At 28.6% G+C, this 21,281-nt stretch overlaps 7 protein-coding genes across 12 annotated transcripts; 2 read left to right on the plus strand and 5 right to left on the minus strand.

Moving 5' to 3' along the window:
• Window positions 1-3: 3 nt before the first annotated feature.
• On the minus strand, window positions 4-3,430 carry LOC117602821 (uncharacterized). The gene is made up of 5 exons (XM_034321313.2): window positions 1,842-3,430; window positions 1,689-1,774; window positions 1,316-1,631; window positions 889-992; window positions 4-826 (listed from the first exon to the last, which is right to left on the minus strand). Exons 1-5 carry the CDS (start codon window positions 3,079-3,081, stop codon window positions 110-112), a joined length of 2,463 nt encoding a protein of 820 aa, XP_034177204.1. The 5' UTR covers window positions 3,082-3,430; the 3' UTR covers window positions 4-109.
• Window positions 3,431-3,540: 110 nt separating this feature from the next.
• LOC117602836 (follicle cell protein 3C-1-like) lies at window positions 3,541-4,535 on the minus strand. Its single transcript, XM_076691164.1, has 4 exons — window positions 4,397-4,535; window positions 4,020-4,289; window positions 3,856-3,927; window positions 3,541-3,785 (listed from the first exon to the last, which is right to left on the minus strand). The coding sequence occupies exons 1-4, from the start codon at window positions 4,418-4,420 to the stop codon at window positions 3,675-3,677; spliced, it is 477 nt and encodes a 158-aa protein (XP_076547279.1). The 5' UTR covers window positions 4,421-4,535; the 3' UTR covers window positions 3,541-3,674.
• A 31-nt stretch (window positions 4,536-4,566) lies between these two features.
• Window positions 4,567-5,825, minus strand: LOC143305954 (uncharacterized). Its single transcript, XM_076691287.1, has 4 exons — window positions 5,699-5,825; window positions 5,455-5,622; window positions 5,120-5,388; window positions 4,567-5,062 (listed from the first exon to the last, which is right to left on the minus strand). Exons 1-4 carry the CDS (start codon window positions 5,823-5,825, stop codon window positions 4,616-4,618), a joined length of 1,011 nt encoding a protein of 336 aa, XP_076547402.1. The 3' UTR covers window positions 4,567-4,615.
• A 727-nt stretch (window positions 5,826-6,552) lies between these two features.
• Stt3B (catalytic subunit 3B of the oligosaccharyltransferase complex) lies at window positions 6,553-10,366 on the plus strand. Of its 2 annotated transcripts, none has more exons than XM_076691147.1 (7): window positions 6,553-6,773; window positions 6,929-7,627; window positions 7,687-7,997; window positions 8,074-8,614; window positions 8,703-9,164; window positions 9,242-9,332; window positions 9,446-10,366. In XM_076691147.1, the coding sequence occupies exons 1-7, from the start codon at window positions 6,553-6,555 to the stop codon at window positions 9,464-9,466; spliced, it is 2,346 nt and encodes a 781-aa protein (XP_076547262.1). In that variant the 3' UTR covers window positions 9,467-10,366. The 2 variants fall into 2 exon arrangements, with proteins under 2 accessions (XP_076547262.1, XP_034177205.1); XM_034321314.2 differs by having other exon boundaries at window positions 9,475-10,366.
• A 1,056-nt stretch (window positions 10,367-11,422) lies between these two features.
• l(3)L1231 (zf-C3Hc3H domain-containing lethal (3) L1231) lies at window positions 11,423-14,967 on the plus strand. Of its 4 annotated transcripts, none has more exons than XM_034321976.2 (3): window positions 11,428-12,659; window positions 12,849-14,368; window positions 14,513-14,967. In XM_034321976.2, exons 2-3 carry the CDS (start codon window positions 12,985-12,987, stop codon window positions 14,677-14,679), a joined length of 1,551 nt encoding a protein of 516 aa, XP_034177867.1. In that variant the 5' UTR covers window positions 11,428-12,659; window positions 12,849-12,984; the 3' UTR covers window positions 14,680-14,967. The 4 variants fall into 4 exon arrangements, with proteins under 4 accessions (XP_034177869.1, XP_034177867.1, XP_034177868.1 ...); XM_034321977.2 differs by having other exon boundaries at window positions 11,428-12,392; XM_034321978.2 differs by having other exon boundaries at window positions 11,423-14,444; window positions 14,513-14,650.
• Window positions 14,968-16,091: 1,124 nt separating this feature from the next.
• LOC117603141 (protein phosphatase 1 regulatory subunit 36) lies at window positions 16,092-19,032 on the minus strand. The gene is made up of 6 exons (XM_034321979.2): window positions 18,748-19,032; window positions 18,505-18,637; window positions 17,928-18,435; window positions 17,625-17,831; window positions 17,331-17,554; window positions 16,092-17,251 (listed from the first exon to the last, which is right to left on the minus strand). The coding sequence occupies exons 1-6, from the start codon at window positions 18,801-18,803 to the stop codon at window positions 17,045-17,047; spliced, it is 1,335 nt and encodes a 444-aa protein (XP_034177870.1). The 5' UTR covers window positions 18,804-19,032; the 3' UTR covers window positions 16,092-17,044.
• Window positions 19,033-19,175: 143 nt separating this feature from the next.
• Window positions 19,176-20,388, minus strand: mRpL9 (mitochondrial ribosomal protein L9). 2 transcript variants are annotated; one of them, XM_034321981.2, is made up of 3 exons: window positions 20,338-20,388; window positions 20,029-20,137; window positions 19,182-19,947 (listed from the first exon to the last, which is right to left on the minus strand). In XM_034321981.2, exons 2-3 carry the CDS (start codon window positions 20,122-20,124, stop codon window positions 19,222-19,224), a joined length of 822 nt encoding a protein of 273 aa, XP_034177872.2. In that variant the 5' UTR covers window positions 20,125-20,137; window positions 20,338-20,388; the 3' UTR covers window positions 19,182-19,221. The 2 variants fall into 2 exon arrangements, with proteins under 2 accessions (XP_034177873.1, XP_034177872.2); XM_034321982.2 differs by lacking the exon at window positions 20,029-20,137 and having other exon boundaries at window positions 19,176-19,947; window positions 20,338-20,387.
• Between the last annotated feature and the right edge of the window lie 893 nt (window positions 20,389-21,281).

Consider the following 21,281-nt stretch of genomic DNA (forward strand, 5'->3'; position numbering starts at 1 on the left):
ATAGTAAGGAACAGTTAATATTTATTTAAAGAGCTCGCTATGTTATGTTCACATTAATATAAGTTATTAAATCTCTCAGAGTAATATAACTCTTATAGAGCATAAATAATTACTTTTCATTAATACTATACAATAATTGTTTTAAAGATTCTTCATTAATAGTTTGTAAATTATTTGTATCATTGCCAGTATTACCAAAATTTTGTTCCAAATTTGTATTAATTAAATTCATTTCTATTTCATGCGTTGTACACCTAAAATTGTCGTAAGATTTGAATATATCTTGCTTCTGTATAGGAGATGATACTCTTAAATGTTCCATTTCAGTTGTAGGTGAAGATAATCCATTTTCAAGAGGAGGTATTACCATTGAGAAAAAGTGATTTGTATCATCTTGAAGTGATTTCTCATTTTTTGAATTATTTTCAACATTTTTAGAAGTTTCAACGGATTTTTTAAATATAGGACTATTAGGAATATCAGACTTCCATATATTCTTTGTTTCTTCACTTTTATCATTTATTCCAATAAACTCGTCAAATTTTTGTTCTTTGTTAGAAGCATTCTGTGCTTTATTTATATCTGATTCTTTTGTTAGAAGATGTTGACCCTGAGTGTTTATTATCAATACGTACTTGTTCTCTTCATCATTCGTGATATTTAATATTGATTGATCTTTTTCTAAAACATTTTCTTGGAGATTTTTACATGAATCGTTACTTATTTTTTGTGTATTTGATATACATACAGATTGCTGGTCTGGATTATTAATCTGATTCACATTTGTCATCTGTTGTAATGAACATTTATGGGTTCTTTGACTTACCTACAATAATAAATAATTTATGAAATTGCAATGATACTGGTTTTTATCTAATTATAACATACCTTATATCTGAAACTTTTTCCACATGTTGTACATTTATAAGGCATTACACCAGTGTGAATTCTACGATGAACTAAATACGAAACACGTTGACGGAAACATTTTCCTAGAAAATAGATATTATTAAAAAAAAAGCAAATCTTCTTTTATTATTACATATAATTATAGCTTTTAATATTATATATACCATTTGTCTTGTTTCTTAAAATACATGTCATATAAATGTATAGTTTGTATTCGTAATATTTAGTAATTTCCAAACATAAGGCGTATTTATAAAAAATATAGCAGTAATCACAGAATTGTTATACATACATTGCACAAATAGAACAATCCATGTTAAATTGTTAATGATAACTGAAAACAAAACATGCATTATTCTAAAGCTTTATAATGTTTATCAATGATGTTTATAAAAAATTAACATACCACATGTTTCACATTCAAAAGGTTTCTCTCCAGTATGAATCCGTTCATGGTTGTGTAAAGTGGATAATTCTTTAAATGATCTGCCACAAGTTGTACATGTATGTGGCTTATCATCTTTATGGTATAGCCTGTGTTTATGATACGATTGTTGGAAAGTGAATGTTTTGTTGCATATATTACATTTGTATGGCATTTCTCCTGAATGTAATCTTTTATGTTTTTTCAAAAAATACTTTGTTGTGAACATTTTACTGCATACATCACATTCCCATTGTTTCGCTTCGTGTGTTTTTAAATGCTGCATTACATGTTGTTCCTAAAATAACAAATTCCTTCTATTTGTTTGAAAATTACTAAAACAAAATTCAATTACCTTTTTAAATTGTTTTCCACATGTAGGACAACTGTATTTATTTTCATTAAGTATGAATTCTATTCGTCCGCCTTTAGCTAATGAACCTGAAAAATTATTTATTTGTAGACATCTGTTGAATGACATAATTTTAATATAATATCAATAAGTTACCCAGATTGTATCCCATATGTGCTACTCTCATATGCACCATCAGACTACCCTTCATTTTAAAGACTTTAGAGCACAAGTGACAGGAATAGTTTTTCAGAAAACTTTCAGGAACAATATTTAAATCTTTCTCATTGATCGTATGTATTAATTGTTTATGTAAAACTAAAATATTATGGTCAGGAAAATGAAATCCACATATATTACAACGTTCAGTCTTTTCTTTTGTTGATAGAGTTTTAAAAAGTTTTAATTGAGGGAGTATTTCTTCATTCTGATGACCTTCATTCTCACTTTTATTACACGTGGTAGATGAATTATTTTGCATATTTTTATAATTATTATATTTCTCTAATGGCATATTAATACAAACTGATGTATCAGTTCCAAAGTTATTCATTGTTGTTGTTTGTTCATTATTACAAGATTCTTCATTTTCTATAGGTCTTTCCCTTTTATCTAAATTTTCATTTGTAGAAACTTGTTCTTTACAATTCTGATTCTGTATCCAGTTTTTAAAGGTTTCAGTATTTTCATGCTCTACTTCAGAATAATTGTGCAAAAAATTAATGTGTTTAATATTGTTACTGTCATAATATTGTGTACCATAATTTAATTTTAATGTTTCTTGTAATATCTGTTGAGATTCTTTTTCTGACTTTGATATTTGTTTATTTTCATGAATTGTATTCATTTCTTCGTTCTCAGATGTTTGATGTGGTAAAAATGTAACTTGAGGTGCATGATTCAACGATGAATTCTGATTTTGAATACAAACTTTTGAGTTCAAAATTGGATCTTCGTCTCTTGTACTTGGTAAATTTTTAGAAAATTTTAAATTGCTTTGGATATGATTTTCCAATTTATTTGAATCTGCAGTTTGTGTTTCTAATACATTCCAATCTTGAAAAGTAGTATTTTGTTGACTATGCATTACTGACGAATCAAGGCTGTTATTAACAACATTGGTATGTTTTGGTAACTCTGTTACATTATTGTTGTTTAAATTAATAGTGTGACTAAATAAATGAATAGTAAGTTTATCAATTCCAAGCAACACTTCGTTGCATACAGGACACACAAGAGGTCGAGTTGCTACACTTATTAACCCAGCTCGCAATGCATCCAGTGTTAAAAAACCTGGTTGTGAGCACAAAGGGCATGTTAAAAGTCGTGCACACATATTTCTTACCAATGTTCTGTTTGTAAAGTACTTTATTAAAGCAGTAACTATCAGTTCCATGCGATTTCACATTACTTCGTTTGTGTAAAGCACCATAATTTTCTTAATATTTAATAATAGCAAAGAATTATGTAAATGATAAATGTTTTCTTCATTTCTTTTTTGTATCAGCGAAAAACGAAATTTTGATAAATGTTTAACAATACTTGTTGAAATATAAGTGTACAAGGTGCATACAACTTTAAAGCAGCTGGTCAATTTAAATTTAACATTGTCAGGTATAATATTATTGGGGTTATGCTTGAACTTGACCTAATAGCACAAATTAAAGATCAAAATCATACCTTACATATTTACAATTAAAAATAAAAGCTTAAGAGAGTAAAAGTTTTCCTTTTTTAAGATGCACAAAATAGAATAAAGATTCACATATGAAGATCTAATTATAGAATAAGGATTTCAAATATTTATCTGGGATTCCTTTGATTCTCTATAGTGTGTATATAACGTTCTTAGTGCTATATTTAGACGAACGGCGGGATGTTTAAGAAGAAATTTTAATGGGAATACAAATATTTTTATTAAATTAAAAAAGTATAAAACTCGTCAAATTGTAACAGATAAAACAACCCTAAAATGAGGTAACATTAATTTTAATATAATGGACATTTATATGGCGCACCATCCTTGCAACAATATTCTTTTCCAGTAGAAAGATTTGTATTAATCCATCCACTTTGGCAATTTTGAATAAATAAATAAGCCTGGGACAAAATAATTTATACAATATTGAATAGAACAACCTTTATGATAAAATAATATAATAAAACTTACTTTTTCTTTGTAACAGCTATGCTCTATTGAACCACATAATATTGTTGAACTACTTGGAAGGAATTTAACAATCTGTAATTAAATTTAAATATTTGGAATGTTTAATCTACAACAATAAAATGCTTTAATTACTAAAAACATATCTCTTTTATAAATCAACTTACAGTCTCCAAACATTTATTAACACAATGTCTGTTTCCACTTTGAGTACATGAAAATATTCCAGGATGTTCATGCATAACAGCAGGATCTCCTATAGGTGGTTCTTTACTACCTTTCTTAAACTGTTTAGTTAAAAAAATTCCACAAACACAACCATGCGGTGTTGGAGTAGTTGAAACATGAAGAGTATTGTTTAAATTTGTTGATTTAATCTGGTCATTTGCAAGTGCAGACGAAAGGCAGAGAATTAATAACACTGGATACATTGTTATCTGTGGAAAAAAGTCCATATTTTACTAATTTTATATAGGTAATAAATTTGAATATAAAATTTACATATATAGTAGGTAAAATATGAAAAATATTTCATTATACTTACATATACTGAATGAATCACTTGCATGAACTTAATGAAAGTTAAGCATTGCTGCAGGTTTTGTTAAAACCTTATTTTGACAAGTCAGCAATTAATGTGGGTCAAGTAAGTACTTAATAAGCAATATTTCATAATAGTGTAATATGTAATTATATTCTGTATTTTTATACTGTATTTGTTTATACATTATTTCTTAGCAGGATTATTTACAAAACGTAAAATTTATAACTTTTTAATGAGTTTTGCATTGCCTTTTAAAACTATTTTCTGTCCATTTGCAATACAAACATATTTACATTCCATAATTTTTCTTGGAGAAACGATTTCTACTTTTATTTCTACTATATCTCCTGCATAACACGGTGCTGGATATTTAAGATTTTGTTCAATCACTAGGGTTCCTGGACCTGGTAATTTTGTTCCAAGTACTCCTGACACTAAGCCATTAAGAAGTGCACCATGAACAAGATTATTTGGGGCATTGACATGTACTGAATTATAATCACCAGTTAATTCAGCAAAATTTAATATATCATCCTTTGTAATTGTTTTGAAAACTGATATTTCACTTGCAGTCTTTGTTAAATCTGAAGCTCCTGTGCAATATCTTTTCAGTAGCTTAAAAAATGACTTTGACAGCTTCATTTTATTTTCAATACAAACTGTACTTTACAGTTTTCTTAGTGACTAACAAAATTTATTTCTGCTAGGATATTTTTGTTATGTATTTTCGGACTTTTCAATGTTATTTGTCATTGAGGAATAATCATTTAAAAATATTGTTGCCAAGTTCTTAATACGATTACTTTCATGATTTGATAACTCAGATATTCTTTCGATTGTCTCAGATGTTATTTCATCTTTTGATTCAGGAGTAATTAAATATATTAAACTAGTAATTACAGATAGTACAGTGTCTTCATTTTGTGAAACAAGTATCGATGTTAGAAGTTTAATGCCTTGATTGCGTAAAATGTATAATTTATTTATTGGATCTAAAAATATAATTTTCAAATATAATTATAGTCATTTTTCCAGCAAATAATATAATTTTTACTTACCAACGCATAAATTACAAATGCCTCCTGCTGCCCAACGTACCAACTTTACATTATCTTCAGATAATGCGTGAAGAAATAAATCAATTATTTGTAACTGTCTTATATATCCATAATTAATAGGATCGTAAGCAAAATTAGCAAGATTTGCTAGAACTTGTTCTTTTGCTTCTGTAAAAATAAATTCTGTTATTAGTTTTGTTATTGATAAATAATTATGTAATGATTACATGATAAATTATCTAACCCTTTTCATCCAAGTTACCTTTAGATTTAGTAGTTTTATATTCTGTTGCTAAAAGTTTTAAAAAATCGTAACGACCAATAGGATTTTTTCCAGTACGTTTTATTAGTTGCTCCTTAGTAGTGAACATGAGAATCTTTTTTAATATAATTTAAAATATTATATTATTGCTTGTTATTTTGATGTAATTTGTGATTTCTGTAATTCCTACTGTTGAAAAATCTAAGTTTATCGAAGAAGTTACATTTCATTATATATTAACTTGCTGCCATTAAATTATATTTACAATAGCAAGCTGATTTTCTTTAATAATTTCTAATTTTTTATGCCTTTAAACTTTGTTTATAACACTAACGCAAACAAAAAGTATTAATCTGAAAAGTTGTTAAACTAATGTGTGTTATCCGGATATGACGTTTGAAGGCTAACTTTCGATGCGTTATATGTAATTGTACTCGTGTAGATTATGGTTGATAACTGAATATTACATTGGTAGAAAATTAATTCTATTGGTGGGTAAACTATTTCTGACTTCATATGTTGTTAATGAAACCAATCAGTAGCTTGATATTCGTATTGATCCTAGTGTATGTTCAAGCGCATATTCGAACATACTATTCCTCTACCATATTCCTATGAAAGTACGAAACGTCGCTGTGGAAGTCATGGTTAACACGTAGCCGGTGTTCAACGTGTCTTAGACTCCTAGCCTAAGCATAGTGGTTTGGAAATTTGTTGCGGGCTGCTTGATTTGCAACGTACTTATTGAATACAAAGAAATGTTAATTATCATGTCAAATATCAATTAATACGTGAGGGAAACATTTACCATACATTCGTGTAAATATAAAAAAAATATGTTGCCAAATAGATCATCAACGACAAATACCAAAAAAGATATGTTTCCTGATAAGAAATCAACTTCTAAGCAAATGAAAACTTCCACGTTAACAAATGCCGCGGGTCTTAGTTCTCTTATTACTTTTACTGTTTTGCTACTCGCTTGGATCTCAGGATTTGCATCTCGGTTATTTGCAGTAATACGTTTCGAAAGTATCATACATGAATTCGATCCTTGGTACGTATTTTTTACACGCTATTATATCAAGATTACATATGTTTATAGATAATTTAATGGAGATATTTTTTTATACAAAAATAATTTGATTTTCATTCGAATAAATTAGTTTCTAATAAATAATTTTAAAATAAAATCATTTTTATACAATATAGGTTTAACTACAGAGCAACAGCGTACATGGTACAACATGGATTCTATAATTTTTTAAATTGGTTCGATGAAAGAGCATGGTATCCACTGGGTCGTATCGTGGGTGGAACTGTTTATCCAGGATTAATGATCACATCTGGATCAATACATTACATATTACATTCTTTAAATATCCCGGTACACATAAGAGACATTTGTGTATTCCTAGCTCCAATTTTTAGTGGCCTTACCGCCATTTCTACGTACTTATTGACAAAAGAGATATGGAGTGCCGGTGCTGGTTTGTTCGCAGCGTGCTTCATCGCAATTGTGCCTGGCTACATTTCAAGATCTGTAGCAGGAAGTTACGACAATGAAGGCATTGCTATATTTGCATTACAAATAACATATTATCTTTGGGTTAAGTCAGTTAAAACTGGCTCTATCTTCTGGGCTTCTATGACTGCTCTCTCTTATTTTTATATGGTATCAGCATGGGGTGGCTATGTTTTTATTATTAATCTAATTCCATTCCATGTATTTGCATTGCTGGTTATGAATCGATTTAGTAATCGCCTTTTTACAAGTTACACTACATTTTATATTTTGGGACTTCTATTAAGTATGCAAATACCATTTGTTGGTTTTCAACCGATAAGAACATCAGAACACATGGCTGCAGGAGGTGTGTTCGGTCTGTTAATTTTTGTAGCAGCCCTCAGGTATGTTGATATATTTAATACATTTGTATATAAATTAAATATATATTCTTTTATTATAGATATCTGAGAACTGTCCTTACCAAATCTGAAATGAAATATTTTGGAGGAGTAGTTGCAGTTACAGCTGGTGTTCTTTTGCTTATTTTGATCTGTTTAACTTACGCCGGTGTCGTTGCTCCTTGGAGCGGAAGATTTTATTCCTTATGGGATACTGGCTACGCAAAAATTCACATTCCAATAATAGCATCTGTTTCTGAACATCAACCTACAACATGGTTTAGCTTTTTCTTTGACTTGCACATTCTTGTTACAACATTTCCTGTTGGTCTCTGGTATTGTATTAAACACATTAACGACGAACGTGTTTTTGGTAAGATTTTACGATAAAATCATTCATTATTTAAAAGTATTGATATCTCTTATTAATATTTATTATTATTTTGCAGTTATATTATACGCTATCAGCGCTGTTTATTTTGCCGGAGTTATGGTTAGGCTTATGCTCACTTTAACCCCTGTAGTTTGTATGCTTGCCGGAGTAGCGTTTAGCGACCTTCTGGAATTGTTCTTTAAAGAAGAAGATAGTGAAAGAAACGATCGAGGTAGTAATGGAAGTGAAGAAGAAAGCGAGGAAGAAAGAGAAAGGAGCCCCGGTAGAGCATTATACGATAAAGCTGGTAAACTCCGTAGAATGAAACATGAAAGACCGAGGGGCAATGGCGATGGATTGGGTATTAATCTTCGGAATGGTGTTGTCATTGGGGCATTTATGTTAATGATGATGTTCACTTTACATTGTACTTGGATTACAAGTAATGCATATTCTAGTCCCTCAATTGTTTTGGCATCATATAGTAACGATGGTGGTAGAGCCATACTTGATGACTTTAGAGAAGCTTATTATTGGTTAGCACAAAATACACCAATTGATGCTAGAATTATGAGTTGGTGGGATTATGGTTATCAAATTGCTGGAATGGCTAACAGGTATATATGTTACATTGACACAATCGTGATTATTGAATACAGCAATAATCTTTGTTAAGTAGAACTAAGCGTTTCTTTTTTAATGTAGAACTACTCTTGTGGACAATAATACTTGGAATAATTCACATATAGCTCTGGTTGGGAAAGCAATGAGCTCAAATGAAAGTGCTGCTTATGAAATTATGACATCATTAGATGTAGACTATGTATTAGTTATTTTTGGAGGAATGATCGGGTATTCGGGAGATGACGTTAACAAGTTCCTTTGGATGGTTCGAATTGCTGAAGGTGAACATCCACAAGATATTCGTGAAAGTGATTATTTCACTGAGAAAGGAGAATTTCGTGTGGATGCAGAGGGTTCACCTACTCTTTTAAATTCATTGATGTATAAATTAAGTTATTATCGATTTGGAGAAGTAAAAATCGATTATCGATCACCTTTCGGTTATGATCGTACGCGTAATGCAGAAATAGGAAATAAAAATTTCCAATTAACATATTTGGAAGAAGCTTATACAACCGAACATTGGCTTGTTCGAATTTACAGGTAATTCTGTTAATGGTGGTAAGAAAATCATTAATCATTCAAAAAAATAATACAATTTATATTAAAATAAATTTCAGGGTGAAAAAACCAAGTGAGTTTAATAGACCTAGTATTCCGATATCTAAACGAGTTGTGGCACGTAATGCCAATTCGTATATTAGTAAAAAGGTGAGAGTTTTAATTAATTTATTTGATGTAAGATACATCTTTTGTTACATTTTATCGTATCGTTTCTCATTTTTTTAAATATAACATCATGTAATTTTGAAATGTAGTTGAAGTTGTGGGGGGTTGCACATTAATGTTTCAGACTTCACGTCGTAAGAAAGGTTACATAAAAAGCCGGCCAACCGTTGTTAAAGGACAGAAACCTCAACGAAGAACTACGTAACAAACATTTATTATCTAATTCATAATAATTTTCAAATACAACTTTTATAATAAAAAAAAAAGAAAATTACCGTCCCTTGGGTCTACTACAAACTATACCTCAAACTAAGAATTTAATATCATTAAAAATCGAATCATTTGAAATATAAAATAAAAGAAGTTTACAACAGTTGAGGCAATTATAAAATTGTTTTATAAGTATAATCCACAGAAAATTACATGTTTCATTTTACTTATTACACTTCTTGTTGACTTCTCTAATGTTATTAAACATTGTCTATGTACGACTGTCTCACATATCATTTAGACATAATTTCTATATAGTTACACCGTGTAATGCATTTTTATAACAAGATCACCATATTTTTGAACTAGACAAAAACATATTCATACGTTTTAAATTTTGTTTGTACTTAATTAGTCTCTAGCTTATTGTTTATTCATATTATGCTTTTGTTTGTAAACTCGTTCAAACAAGTAATAATATTTCTGCTATATCTGTGTAATGCACACATTTTACTTGAACAAGTAAAATTCATTAGTTAGAGTGAATAAAAATAACTACCAATATCAAACAGTTGAAATCAGAGGGATTGAATACATGTTATGTATACAAAGTTTATTATATACCACCTTAGTGAACATTTATAAAAGAAATTTTATGGTTTAAAATTGCTGAATTAAAGTTTCATTTGTTCTCTACACAGGATTTAAGAATAAGGACGGAGGATTCTCAATATATCACATATTTTTGGCTTTGTAATCTTTTAAATTGTTCCTGCATTTTTATTAAATATATTTTATGTTTACTATTACTATGTTAATCACTTGTTATTATGAATTATATTATTTTTTTATAATGTTCATATACCACGGATTGGTCATTATTTTTAATGTATATGTTTGGGAGATCAGAAAAAAAACAGTTAAAACAATGTTAAATATATAAAGTAGTTATGTATATATTCCACTGTGTATATTTAATTATCAAGAGATTAAGAGAACTACACATTCATGAAAATATTATCCCACCAACTATGTGAAACTCAAAAAAGTTAATTTTATTAAAAAGGTTGCACGTTACAATTTCTTATATAATAATATATATGAAAAATACAGCATAAATGAATGAACAGCTATAAATTGTACATACATAATATTTAAAAAAATTCTGAACTCTTCTAATTTGTAATAAAATATTTATAAAAGAGATCAAATCTATAAATCAACAGGTGGTATTTAGTAATATATTTCGTGAATAGGTTATAATCTTTTAAATGTCAAAATCAGCTGATCAATGGTAACAATTTTTCAAGGTTACTAGACTTTGGGATGACTTTCGTCAGTTTATTGATTTAACAGAAAATGTTATTATTTAATAGTTTAACAATTCAATTAAACTTTTAATAAATAACAGTACCACATATGAAAATATAGATTGGTTAAAAAGTGTAATGAAATATTACTTTATACACAGAATTAATATGTATACAAATTAATGTGTAATTGTAAGTTTAAATACATATATAATTGTTTATTAATTTCTTAATTATTAAGCAGAAAATACTATTTTATATGAACAAGACTGTTCATAAAAAGGAAACAGATTTTTCATTTTATATATTACTCTTTATTACAATTGTATAAAGAATTATTATTTTAGGATAATTTACCATAAAAGATTATATTAATTATAATTATTGCAATTTATTAAACTATTATTCAAAATTTGTATGAATTCTTTAAATGATATAGTGTGTCATTCTGTGTTTCACACAAGTTTTAAAAATACCACAATTAAGATTATAAAAAAGTATAATAATTAACAATTATTATAAATGCAATACTTGGAAATTTTGAATGATATATAAGATAACATTTTAAATTGAAAAGAATAATACATCACAACAAGATGTTTCTTTAACAACATAATTGTAAAATATAAGAGAAAAAAACCAATGTAAGTTACATTCATTGTATGTGTAAAACAATTAAAAGGTTATGTCAAAATGCATAATGAAAAACAATGTAACGAATTCTGGCAGGAATCTTCGAAATCATGTAAAAGTATGTTTTTATATATTAATACATAAAGTAAGTTAATACTTAAAATAGACGTAAAATGTTTGTATACCGAATTCATAATGATAATACAGTGAATTCAAAGATTTTTCGCATCAAAAACTGTTCGTGTGTGCAGCGTCCGCCATTTTGCTTCCCTTACATCTGACATGTCTTTCTAATGTTATTATCGATGAATGCTGAAATTTGTGCGTGAATCTTCGATCTTATTGAAGTATATTTTGCAAGAAAAAGGTCGAATTGTTCCTGATTGGACAACAACCTCCATTACTGTTGAGAGTAACATCCATTATCCCAACCTCGGTTAAACTAAATGAAACGAGTCCATAAAGGGAATTTCGTGAGCGTATTTGTGAATAGTTTATCTTTGTTAAGGAGTGCAAATACGCGACAAGACTCATCTGATAAATTTTTCTAACTGTATTGTCAAAACTTGATTGCAATATTTTGCTGAGTGTCTTATTGTCTATATAAGGAGTGTACATAACCAAACAGTGTTGATATCCAACATCATGTACTCATGTCAACATTGGAGATAAAGTGCTTAATAATATGGCTTTGTCTTGTCCAAGATTATCAGAACTCTTAGAATCAATATCCAATAATTTGATGTTCTATGCGATACAATCGCTCAAAGATGTGTAGAATATGTTATATGTGAATTGCTATGCGAGGCAAGGATTGTTTTTATCCTGATCTAGCCATGGACTAAGTTCACGCTTACTGCTTGAACCAGGAGAGTGTAGTAATTATCTTGTATGCATTATGTACAGCAATACAAATCTAAACTTAGAGTGATAAATAGCTTTAATTGATCTATATATTATTGACTGCTAAAGTATTATTTGCACTTTTAGGGCATAGAATAAATTTTATTGTCATTTAAATATACAAAGTTTTTGTAAGGATCAACTACAAAATTTGATACTAAGTAATAAGTAAATAATTTTAATCTTTTTATTAAAACATACTCCATGACAAAACAAAGTTTTGTACATAAAAAGATGTAAATAAGATAGCTGGGTGTGTATCAATGTTAATAATATAAATAGTGCTCATGACTATTTTATAATTTATTATACTTTTTAAAAAGAAAATTCATTTTGTTAGTTATCTTAATGGACATATAAACACTGATGTGTCCGAGGCAAATACAAAAACTAAACTGTGATATAATACAATAAAAATAACTTTTTATTTTTTTATTCTCAGTATTATGAATTAAAAAATATCACTGTATGGACTTGGATCTAGGCATATGGCGTGAACTAAGTTTTATCTAGATAGGAAGTTGATTTGGAGAGTTTGAGAATGCAGGTGGAACAGGATACAAGGAAAGCGATAATCAATGAAGGTCTCTATGTCCGAAAACTCAAACATGGACAGTAAATTGAAGTTTTCGGATCGCTTGAAGGCTTTGTTGAAAACTGAAGCTCGTCAAGATGTCGATCCATACATTTTTTGTGAGCCAGAACCATTTACTACTACAGCAAGAAAAAATGTTACAGTAGTTTCATCCAAAAATTCTAAAGTAATGCAAAATTGTAAAAATAGTAAACCTAAAGGAAAATGTATTAAGCAAAGAATAAGGATAACATCTATACCAGATGGGGAATACAAACCTGTACAAGATCATGCTGTAGAGTTAGATATTGACAATAGTGTCGGTGGTGGTGGCAGTGGTAGTGGTGACGGTGAAAATATAGATTATAAATTTGCAAAAGCACTTCATCATAAACAACGTCACATTGAAAATTTACAAAGATTAAGATGTAGAAGGCAAAGGCGGGACCATACTCTATTGTATTATCCTAGAGCTGGAGATGAAATATCAGATAGCGATTCAAGTGGAGATGAAATGACAATTTATCAACATTATTGGTTCTCTGGAGAAATCAGTTCAACATTAAATCGTTCGGCACGTCTTTCTCAATTACGCTCTCAATTGAGAAGGCGATTAATTCAGTTACATAAAAGTGGAACAGACTCTGAAGCCTTATTACGTGATAGAGCTAGATGTTTGTTGGAAGCTGCCTATAAAGATCCTGCGTCTACAGCAAGAGCTTTAAGCAGTTCTCCAAGTACGAGTAAAGTGGTGGATGGGCCACTTTTAGTTGGTGGACTTTGCGGAGCTGAAGGATGTCAACAAATATCTTTGCCCTGCACTCGTCATTGTTCTCGTCACATTATGTTGAACGGAGATCAACTTTTGTTTGAACATTGCACTGCCAAATTTAGTGATAATACACAGTGTTGTATTCCTGTGTTTGATGTTGCACATGAATTACCTCTTTGTCCAGAGCATGCTAGGAAAAGGGATAACTATCATCGTAAAGCTCAAGAGTCTAAACCAAAGAAAGCTCGTAAAAAACCAACATCCCCAACAATTTCCAGGCCTAAACCAAAATCTAGGCCAAAGAAACGGAAACGGCCTCCTACAAATAAACTTGAGAATAAAGGTCCTACATTGGTACACGAGGAGAGTCAATATTTGAATCAAATAAACTCTAGTGAAAATCAGACAAAAACTTTAAACAATTTAAATACCATAGCACAAGGAAGTTCAAATACTTCTAATTTAAATTTAGGACTAGGCCTTGGCCTTGGTGGAGGAGGGCTTAAAGTAGATCTGGGAGATCATGAAGTGTTTCCTTCTTTGGATTCTGCAGAGCATGATTTTGGCAATGTGCTCAATAATTTACCTCCTGATGCTTTTAATGATTTGTTCATTGGTAATTGCAATATTAATTACATAGATTAAATTTACATCTATTCGCTTGTTTATTTAGTTAACTTTGAAAATCTTATGTAAGTTGAACAAAGTACTTATTATTCTAAGTTCTAGAATTGGCAAGGATTTGTTATTTTTCTTCCAGAGGGTAGAAATGGGGAGTATGAACCATCGAGAGAAGAGGAGGAAGAATTGGAACGAGCGTTGGAGGCAGTGGATAAGGACGTACGAAATTTGGAAAGGATGGGGCAAACACATGGACTTTTAGAGCCAGCCTTATTGGCTCAACTTATGTCAGATATTGCATCGTAGCCCCGCCTATTTTAATAATATATTAATTTGGAAAAAACGAATTCGCGTGTGTTCCTTATAATATAGAAAAAGAAATACTGTTTGTGTCTGTGCTGCTAAGTGTAAGAGTTGTGTTACTGACTTTCGTTAGATAACTATACAAATCCAAGATGATGGCAGGGATTGACATATAAACCGAATGTTGAAAGAAATAGTAACTACTATTAATTTAGTATAAACTTCATTGGTACAATATCATACCGCAATTAGATTCATATAGAAAAAAAAAAAAATCGTATTTCTTGTAAATGCTAAAAAATTTAATTCTTGCTAAAAACTAATCATAAGTGGATCACAATCTCATCTTATCTTTTATACTATATATTTGCAATTCACTTGCAAATTGCTTTGAGTATGTTCTAAAAATTTAGTTACATTCTTGTAGTTACAATAGTATGGCAATAAATATTTTTTAATGATGGAAAGTATAAAAACGATGAAAAGGAAATCAATCTTATAGAACAATTTTGACATACTTGGATTTTTCAGGGTATAAAGACTCATTTTTATTTATTTATTACTTTATTCAATTCCGATATTATTTTCATTAACAGTAATATTTTTTGTTCTCGAGTACCCTGTTGTATCTACAGAATATATTCATAAATAGTTTGGAAACATTATCAAGTGCTTATATATACAGCTTCTTTAGGTTGTATATAAATGAAATTATAAATTTTTGTTGATTTTTTTTAAGCAAATGATTAAGTATGATTGCTATGTTTGTTGCATGTTTCAATAAGAATATACTTAATTTTCATTTAAACAGAAGTTGAAACTATTTTAACAAGTTATTTTCTATTAAAAAAAAAAACTATTCTTAATACAATTGCATGAACACATGACTGAATTTAAAAGAAATTACATACATACGTACATACATAGTCATTCATTTTCATCTGCTGTAATAATATATGCAAATAATCACAAATAATCTTATTGTCATACATAATCATAATCATTATCATTATCATTCTTTTCATTTTGTATTATAATCGTGTAGACAGGAGTTCAGTAATAGATAATTGTAACATATAATTAAAGATTCAGATTAATAAGAAGTGCCGAAATAGTTTCATTTTTGATATCTTTAGTAACTGTAATACATTTAAATTTCTTTTGCAGCCTATAAAAGAAGATGACATGCTGTGCATTATTTCATTTTTTCATTTTTTGAGATAATGGTATTTAAAACAAAAACGTTAAGATTAGACAAATATTAACGAGGCACAGATTTTGAGAGTAAAACTAGATTGTTCTTACTAATTGTATGTACATGATTAAATCATTTACTGCCATTTGACATTTAAAATATTGCAACATAGCTATAGCGCTGGAACTAGTATTATGTGTGTACATGTAACATTTTAAAATGTGCATATAATACAAATTATCATAATTTTAATACATATCGTAATTGAAGTCAAATGAAAAAAAAAAAAAAGATACGTTGAATCATTTTATAGATTATAAATATGTATGTACAAGAAACAAGAAACACATCTCGTTAAAGGAACACCAAGATTGTATAGGTTTTTGTGAAATCTAGTTTTTATTATCAAAATTTTTGTGCCAAATATAATTGATGAGGTATTCCTTTTTGTACCTTATGCATATGTGTCAGAATGATAGGTTGCAAAGAAGTACATCTTGAATAATGAATGTTTTAGCTAAATGTAAACCATCTCAAATGGACAGTAAATTTGCCACTTGTATATGGAAAGAAAAACAATATAATTTACAATTTAACCCATATTGGGATTAAATTAATATTGTTATTATATATAATGGTAGTAAGTAGGTACATTAATTATTTATCTAAGGACAATGCAGAATTTAATTATAAAACAAATGCATTGCTTCAATTGTATCTATATGTGTATCTCCTTGTAAAATATCAGCATTAGTGCGCATTATTAGGCATTATCAATTATAATAAGCATATTTTTTACATTGTCTTATTGTATTCAGTTTATCTACCCCATTCACACGTCCTTAACAGTTTTTCCTGAAGACACATACATATATTCAATTATTCGATCTTTATTAATCCACATTAATATTAAGTAATTATATAAAAAATAAAACGATCTTCAAATAATCATTAATAATTCATTTTTGTTCTATTTATTCATTTTACTTTGAAAAAGCTGAAGTACTAAAACAATGTATTTTTATTATTAATACATGTACTGTTATTTGTGAAGATCTGAATAGTTCAGTTTACATAAGACGCAAAACAGAATATTTTCTACTTAAATACTGAAGGAGGTTTATTGTACAAATATATACGATTTAAAGAAAAGCTGAGCCTCTGAATAATATCTTAATCTATCGTTGTCGCTACTGATAATGTATCTATTTGTTTATAGGTCTGACGTTTAATTTCTCTAATAAACCATTTCTTTCTTGATTCTTCACGAAGAGTTTTATATCCTCTTGGTGATATATTAATCATCTCAAGCGGAAAATCTCGAGGTAATTTAATTTTTTCTCGAAATGGTGGAAGTCTTTGAGTTGTTATAGGTATGTCCTAGAACATTTATTTCAAATTAATAATTTAAGTATTTGATATGTAAATATGTCAAGAAATATTGGTAAAAACTTATTACAATTTCCAATGCATCTTTTGTACTTCTTCTTGTTTCATACTTTTTTGTTTCGGATAGTTGAGCTTTTTCAATCTCTGTTTCTTCGAGCGGTATCAACATTATATTATAATTAGCTCTATTTTCTCCAAGAATTCCTACTTTAATTCCTAAATCATGTAATTTTTCTTCTTCAATAAGTAGAGCGTTTTGTAAATAAAGAATTCGTTCATCGTTTGAGTTATGTCCTATATTTGTAGACTATAATGTAATTTTCTATTTTCTTACAAGGAAGTATATGAGAAATGGAGAACATACCTAGAGCTAACAAACGATAGTCACAATCAGAGTATATTAGCTCTTGTATTAAAGGAGAATTTCGTAATAATTTTCTTTTGACCTGTAATTTTGGGCCATGTAATATTTCAATGTCATTACTCAACATTTCTTGCATAACTTGACTAGTGCTCCGTCTTTCTGCCATATTATATGCTTTTGTTCTAAACAATCTATGTAACTCAATTTCTAAAATAAATGTTTCTCTCTTTAACTAAGTATAACAAGTTAGTAACTGTTTGATTGCTGCTTTACATAACGTATCTTCTTGTGAAATTAATTTACCAATCAAACTAAAATGTTTACGCTGCAATGCTATCCAAATAACACGATGCGCTATGCAAATTAATGTTTCAAATGTTCTTAAATCTTTTTCTCCTTCCGATTGTGTTAATAGCGGAGATCCCTTTTTTCCTCCAGTCATATGGTGGTATTGAGTGTTATCTTGACAACCTATTATTAAATCAGCATATTCTCTACCTAAGATACAACGAAGATTTTGCATTTCTTCTGCATATTTAGATCTATAGCCTTGGGCTAAAGGATTTGGTGCTTTCTTTATGGTGGCTGCATATTCTTCTATTAATTCTTCCCATGTTATTATGTAATATTGAAAATAAATTATCAGAGCTCTTAGGAATCGATCAACAATTGGCATGTGGAAAAAATTCACAAATTGAGGACTAATAGGACTGACTAACAAAAACATTACAAGATCTTTTATGTCTTGTAAGATAATAACACCTGGTTCATTAGGAGCGATCTTCCGCAAATAATATCTTCTAAATTTTAACTGAAATAACATATATTTAATTAATAGAAATTTAATATAAATATTTCTTTTTCTGTCGTTATTATTTACCTTTTCACGCTCGCTTAAAGTTTCATGGAAGTTTAAAATTAAATATGCATGTGGACAATATACCTCTGAATCGTGAACACGATCGAATTTTTTCTTTATCCTTTTGACTTGTTTATCCTCTGTGTCTTGTGTACTTATGTATAAATGTAAAAATAGTTGAAATAGATAGAAACATAAAAAATTAAAGGCAATTTGAAAGAAAAAAAAAGACAAAATAATACAATTACTTAAAAATTTTTTTACCTTAATAAGATTAATCCATCAGAAATTTCATCCCATGCAAAATATTTATTTTCCATTTTTATTATTGAAATAATAAAGTATTATGCACTTTATTGGAACATTGAAGGCTTAAGAATCAGGTTAATTGATTAAACAGTGAAAGATAAAGCCAACAATTTGATACTACACAGCTAGATTATTGATTATACATGTGTACATGCTTCAGAAATATAAATTGTATTTATAAATAAAGTTTCAGCAAGATAAATATGCTTTTATACATATTTAATAAAATTCAATATATTTCTACAAAATATTTTTAAAAATTCATTGAGATTGTTTTTGTTTTTCTAATAAATTAACTCTATTAATATATATGTATATATAGGTGTACATACATATAGATCACACTGTTTTTAAACAATATATAATTATGTAAAATTAAATCTAACAAATTTGATTCTTTTATAGCAAATTTTATTTATGATAATACATTTATTTCTTAGTAAACTTGGTTTTAGTACTTGATTGATATTTTGGTAGAGAATTTAAGACTGGTTCATCTTCTGGGAAAATTGCTGCACTAGGCAATTGCCAATATGGTACTTCATAAGTAATTTTCTTGCTTGGATTATTAGTATAATGATGTACTCTACATCTAACTTTAGTTTCTTCACAATTATTGACTTTAACAGTGACATAAAATTCTTTATTCTCAACAGATAAATCCGGACCAGATATAGCTTTCTCGGGAAGAGTTATTGCATGTTGAGGTACTATGAAACCTGCATTACGGAAATTTGCACTTACATGCCATTTTTCTATGGTCCACGGTACATCCATATTCATTGTTACACTTAAGCAACATTCAGATAATAAACTTATTGTATTTTGTACAAACTGAGAACTATGTGTAGCAAATTTCTTTCTCTCATCTTCATCTTGAATTAAATATTTTTCAATATTTTCAGGTGTTGCATATACAGCCAACTTTGGTAACAGAAAATGGTGATATGCTGTCAAACTTTTCACTTTAATTAATTCACCTCTTTCTCCTGCATCTTTTACAGTATCCAATAAAATTAGGTCAATTAGTGGATGTTTTTTAGTATTTGTATTTTCTACAAGATCATAAAGATAATGTTTATGTTTAAGTCTCGGATAACGCTGACCTTTTTTCATTAACGGAACTGGAAATCTTCTTTTTAAAATAAATGTATTCTAAAATAAAAAAGAATAATTATTTACAAATACATCAGGTAACTTAACACCATTTTTTTATGTAATGCTTCGTAAATTTACCCGGGTTTGTTGCATTAGTAAGTCATTTTGATTAGATAAAAGTGTTGCTGACCGTGTGTTTAGACTATTTATACACGGTCTGATACACTTCAACATATTTATTTATTTACTGTAAATAATTACAAAACAATCAAACAGGGTACACTTATTCTAGGTTAAAGTATATACAACTTGAAGTTGCATAAAGAAGTTGACTATTTAATTTAATATTTAACTAACAATAAGTTAACTATTAATATGACAAAATTGAAAAAGTTTTTTTGGGACTAAAATTGAAAACTTCAATTTATTTAATTACAATTTATGTACCCTTTAAAAAGTGGTTCAAATTCGACAATTACGCCATCTATACAAAAGCGGTGGAAACTACTTAATACGTTACCGACTGGTATTCCGAAACTTGTGGCGGCCGGCGTCGAAGTCGGTAATGAAGAAAATGCCTTCAAGAAAAATCTCAACGCCGCCTTTATTTAAACATGCTCGCTGTTCATTTATTATATTTTAACAAATTCAAATAACTTTTGTGAACATTCATTCCTTTATCATTCATCAAACCATAAAGACATGTCAACCTTTTTTAAAATTCCAATTTTGAACTACCGGTCGGTCGATAAGTCGGCAAGTAGTTTCCACCCCTTTTCGACAGATAGTACCACTGCTCATTATATTCTTTTTTATTATTACATATTACGTATAAAAATAACGATATTATTTTCATTACTTAAATAATATTAAGTATATCTTGAATATGAATTGATTATAAAGTTGATTCATATCTTATCAATCAAATATTGTAATAAAAATCTTAAAGGTTATAGCTACTTCATAAAACAAATATTAAGATTTATTTATCGTTTTAATTAATATTTAGTATTTGTTTGTTAAAATTAATTTCAATTATACGTATATGGTTTATACGTTTCATTCAACCTTTACAAAAATGTTTGAACTTATAATAAAATGAACAGTTTAAGGAACACAATTTATTATATGATAAACAGACCTAAATGTATCATAAATTTATGTATATAGTTTGTAAACAAAGGTACTGTAGTTAAATACTTTGTAGCTGCATTTTTGTACTTATTTGTATTAGAATTTAAAACATGGAAATTTTAAATATCATTGTTTTAATAAAATATGGCGGCGATCAGCTGTCTTCTGTCATAATGATATTTATATTGATAATTAAGAGTCTGAATATTTGTAAAACTATTTGTGCAGAAGCGTTCGTAAATTACAATAGTAATAAG

The sequence above is a fragment of the Osmia lignaria genome, chromosome 12 (genome assembly GCF_051020975.1).
Source record: "Osmia lignaria lignaria isolate PbOS001 chromosome 12, iyOsmLign1, whole genome shotgun sequence".
In the NCBI taxonomy this organism is placed as follows: domain Eukaryota; kingdom Metazoa; phylum Arthropoda; class Insecta; order Hymenoptera; family Megachilidae; genus Osmia; species Osmia lignaria.

Coding starts and splice junctions, on each gene's coding strand:
- LOC117602821 (XM_034321313.2), bottom strand. CDS start 3,081: ATGGAACTGATAGTTACTGCTTTAATAAAGTACTTTACAAACAGAACA. Junction 1,775..1,841: donor ACATATGGGATACAATCTGG/GTAACTTATTGA, acceptor ATAATTTTTCAG/GTTCATTAGCTAAAGGCGGA. Junction 993..1,315: donor TTTTGAATGTGAAACATGTG/GTATGTTAATTT, acceptor TCTATTTTCTAG/GAAAATGTTTCCGTCAACGT.
- LOC117602836 (XM_076691164.1), bottom strand. CDS start 4,420: ATGCAAGTGATTCATTCAGTATAT. Junction 4,290..4,396: donor AAGTGATTCATTCAGTATAT/GTAAGTATAATG, acceptor TTTTTTCCACAG/ATAACAATGTATCCAGTGTT. Junction 3,786..3,855: donor ATAGCTGTTACAAAGAAAAA/GTAAGTTTTATT, acceptor ATTTTGTCCCAG/GCTTATTTATTTATTCAAAA.
- LOC143305954 (XM_076691287.1), bottom strand. CDS start 5,825: ATGTTCACTACTAAGGAGCAACTAATAAAACGTACTGGAAAAAATCCT. Junction 5,623..5,698: donor AGGTAACTTGGATGAAAAGG/GTTAGATAATTT, acceptor TTATTTTTACAG/AAGCAAAAGAACAAGTTCTA. Junction 5,389..5,454: donor CATTTGTAATTTATGCGTTG/GTAAGTAAAAAT, acceptor TTATATTTTTAG/ATCCAATAAATAAATTATAC.
- Stt3B (XM_034321314.2), top strand. CDS start 6,553: ATGTTGCCAAATAGATCATCAACGACAAATACCAAAAAAGATATGTTT. Junction 7,628..7,686: donor ATTTTTGTAGCAGCCCTCAG/GTATGTTGATAT, acceptor CTTTTATTATAG/ATATCTGAGAACTGTCCTTA. Junction 8,615..8,702: donor ATTGCTGGAATGGCTAACAG/GTATATATGTTA, acceptor TTTTTAATGTAG/AACTACTCTTGTGGACAATA.
- LOC117603141 (XM_034321979.2), bottom strand. CDS start 18,803: ATGGAAAATAAATATTTTGCATGGGATGAAATTTCTGATGGATTAATC. Junction 18,638..18,747: donor GATGGATTAATCTTATTAAG/GTAAAAAAATTT, acceptor TTTATACATAAG/TACACAAGACACAGAGGATA. Junction 18,436..18,504: donor CTTTAAGCGAGCGTGAAAAG/GTAAATAATAAC, acceptor ATGTTATTTCAG/TTAAAATTTAGAAGATATTA.
- mRpL9 (XM_034321981.2), bottom strand. CDS start 20,124: ATGTTGAAGTGTATCAGACCGTGTATAAATAGTCTAAACACACGGTCA. Junction 19,948..20,028: donor TACTAATGCAACAAACCCGG/GTAAATTTACGA, acceptor TTTTTATTTTAG/AATACATTTATTTTAAAAAG.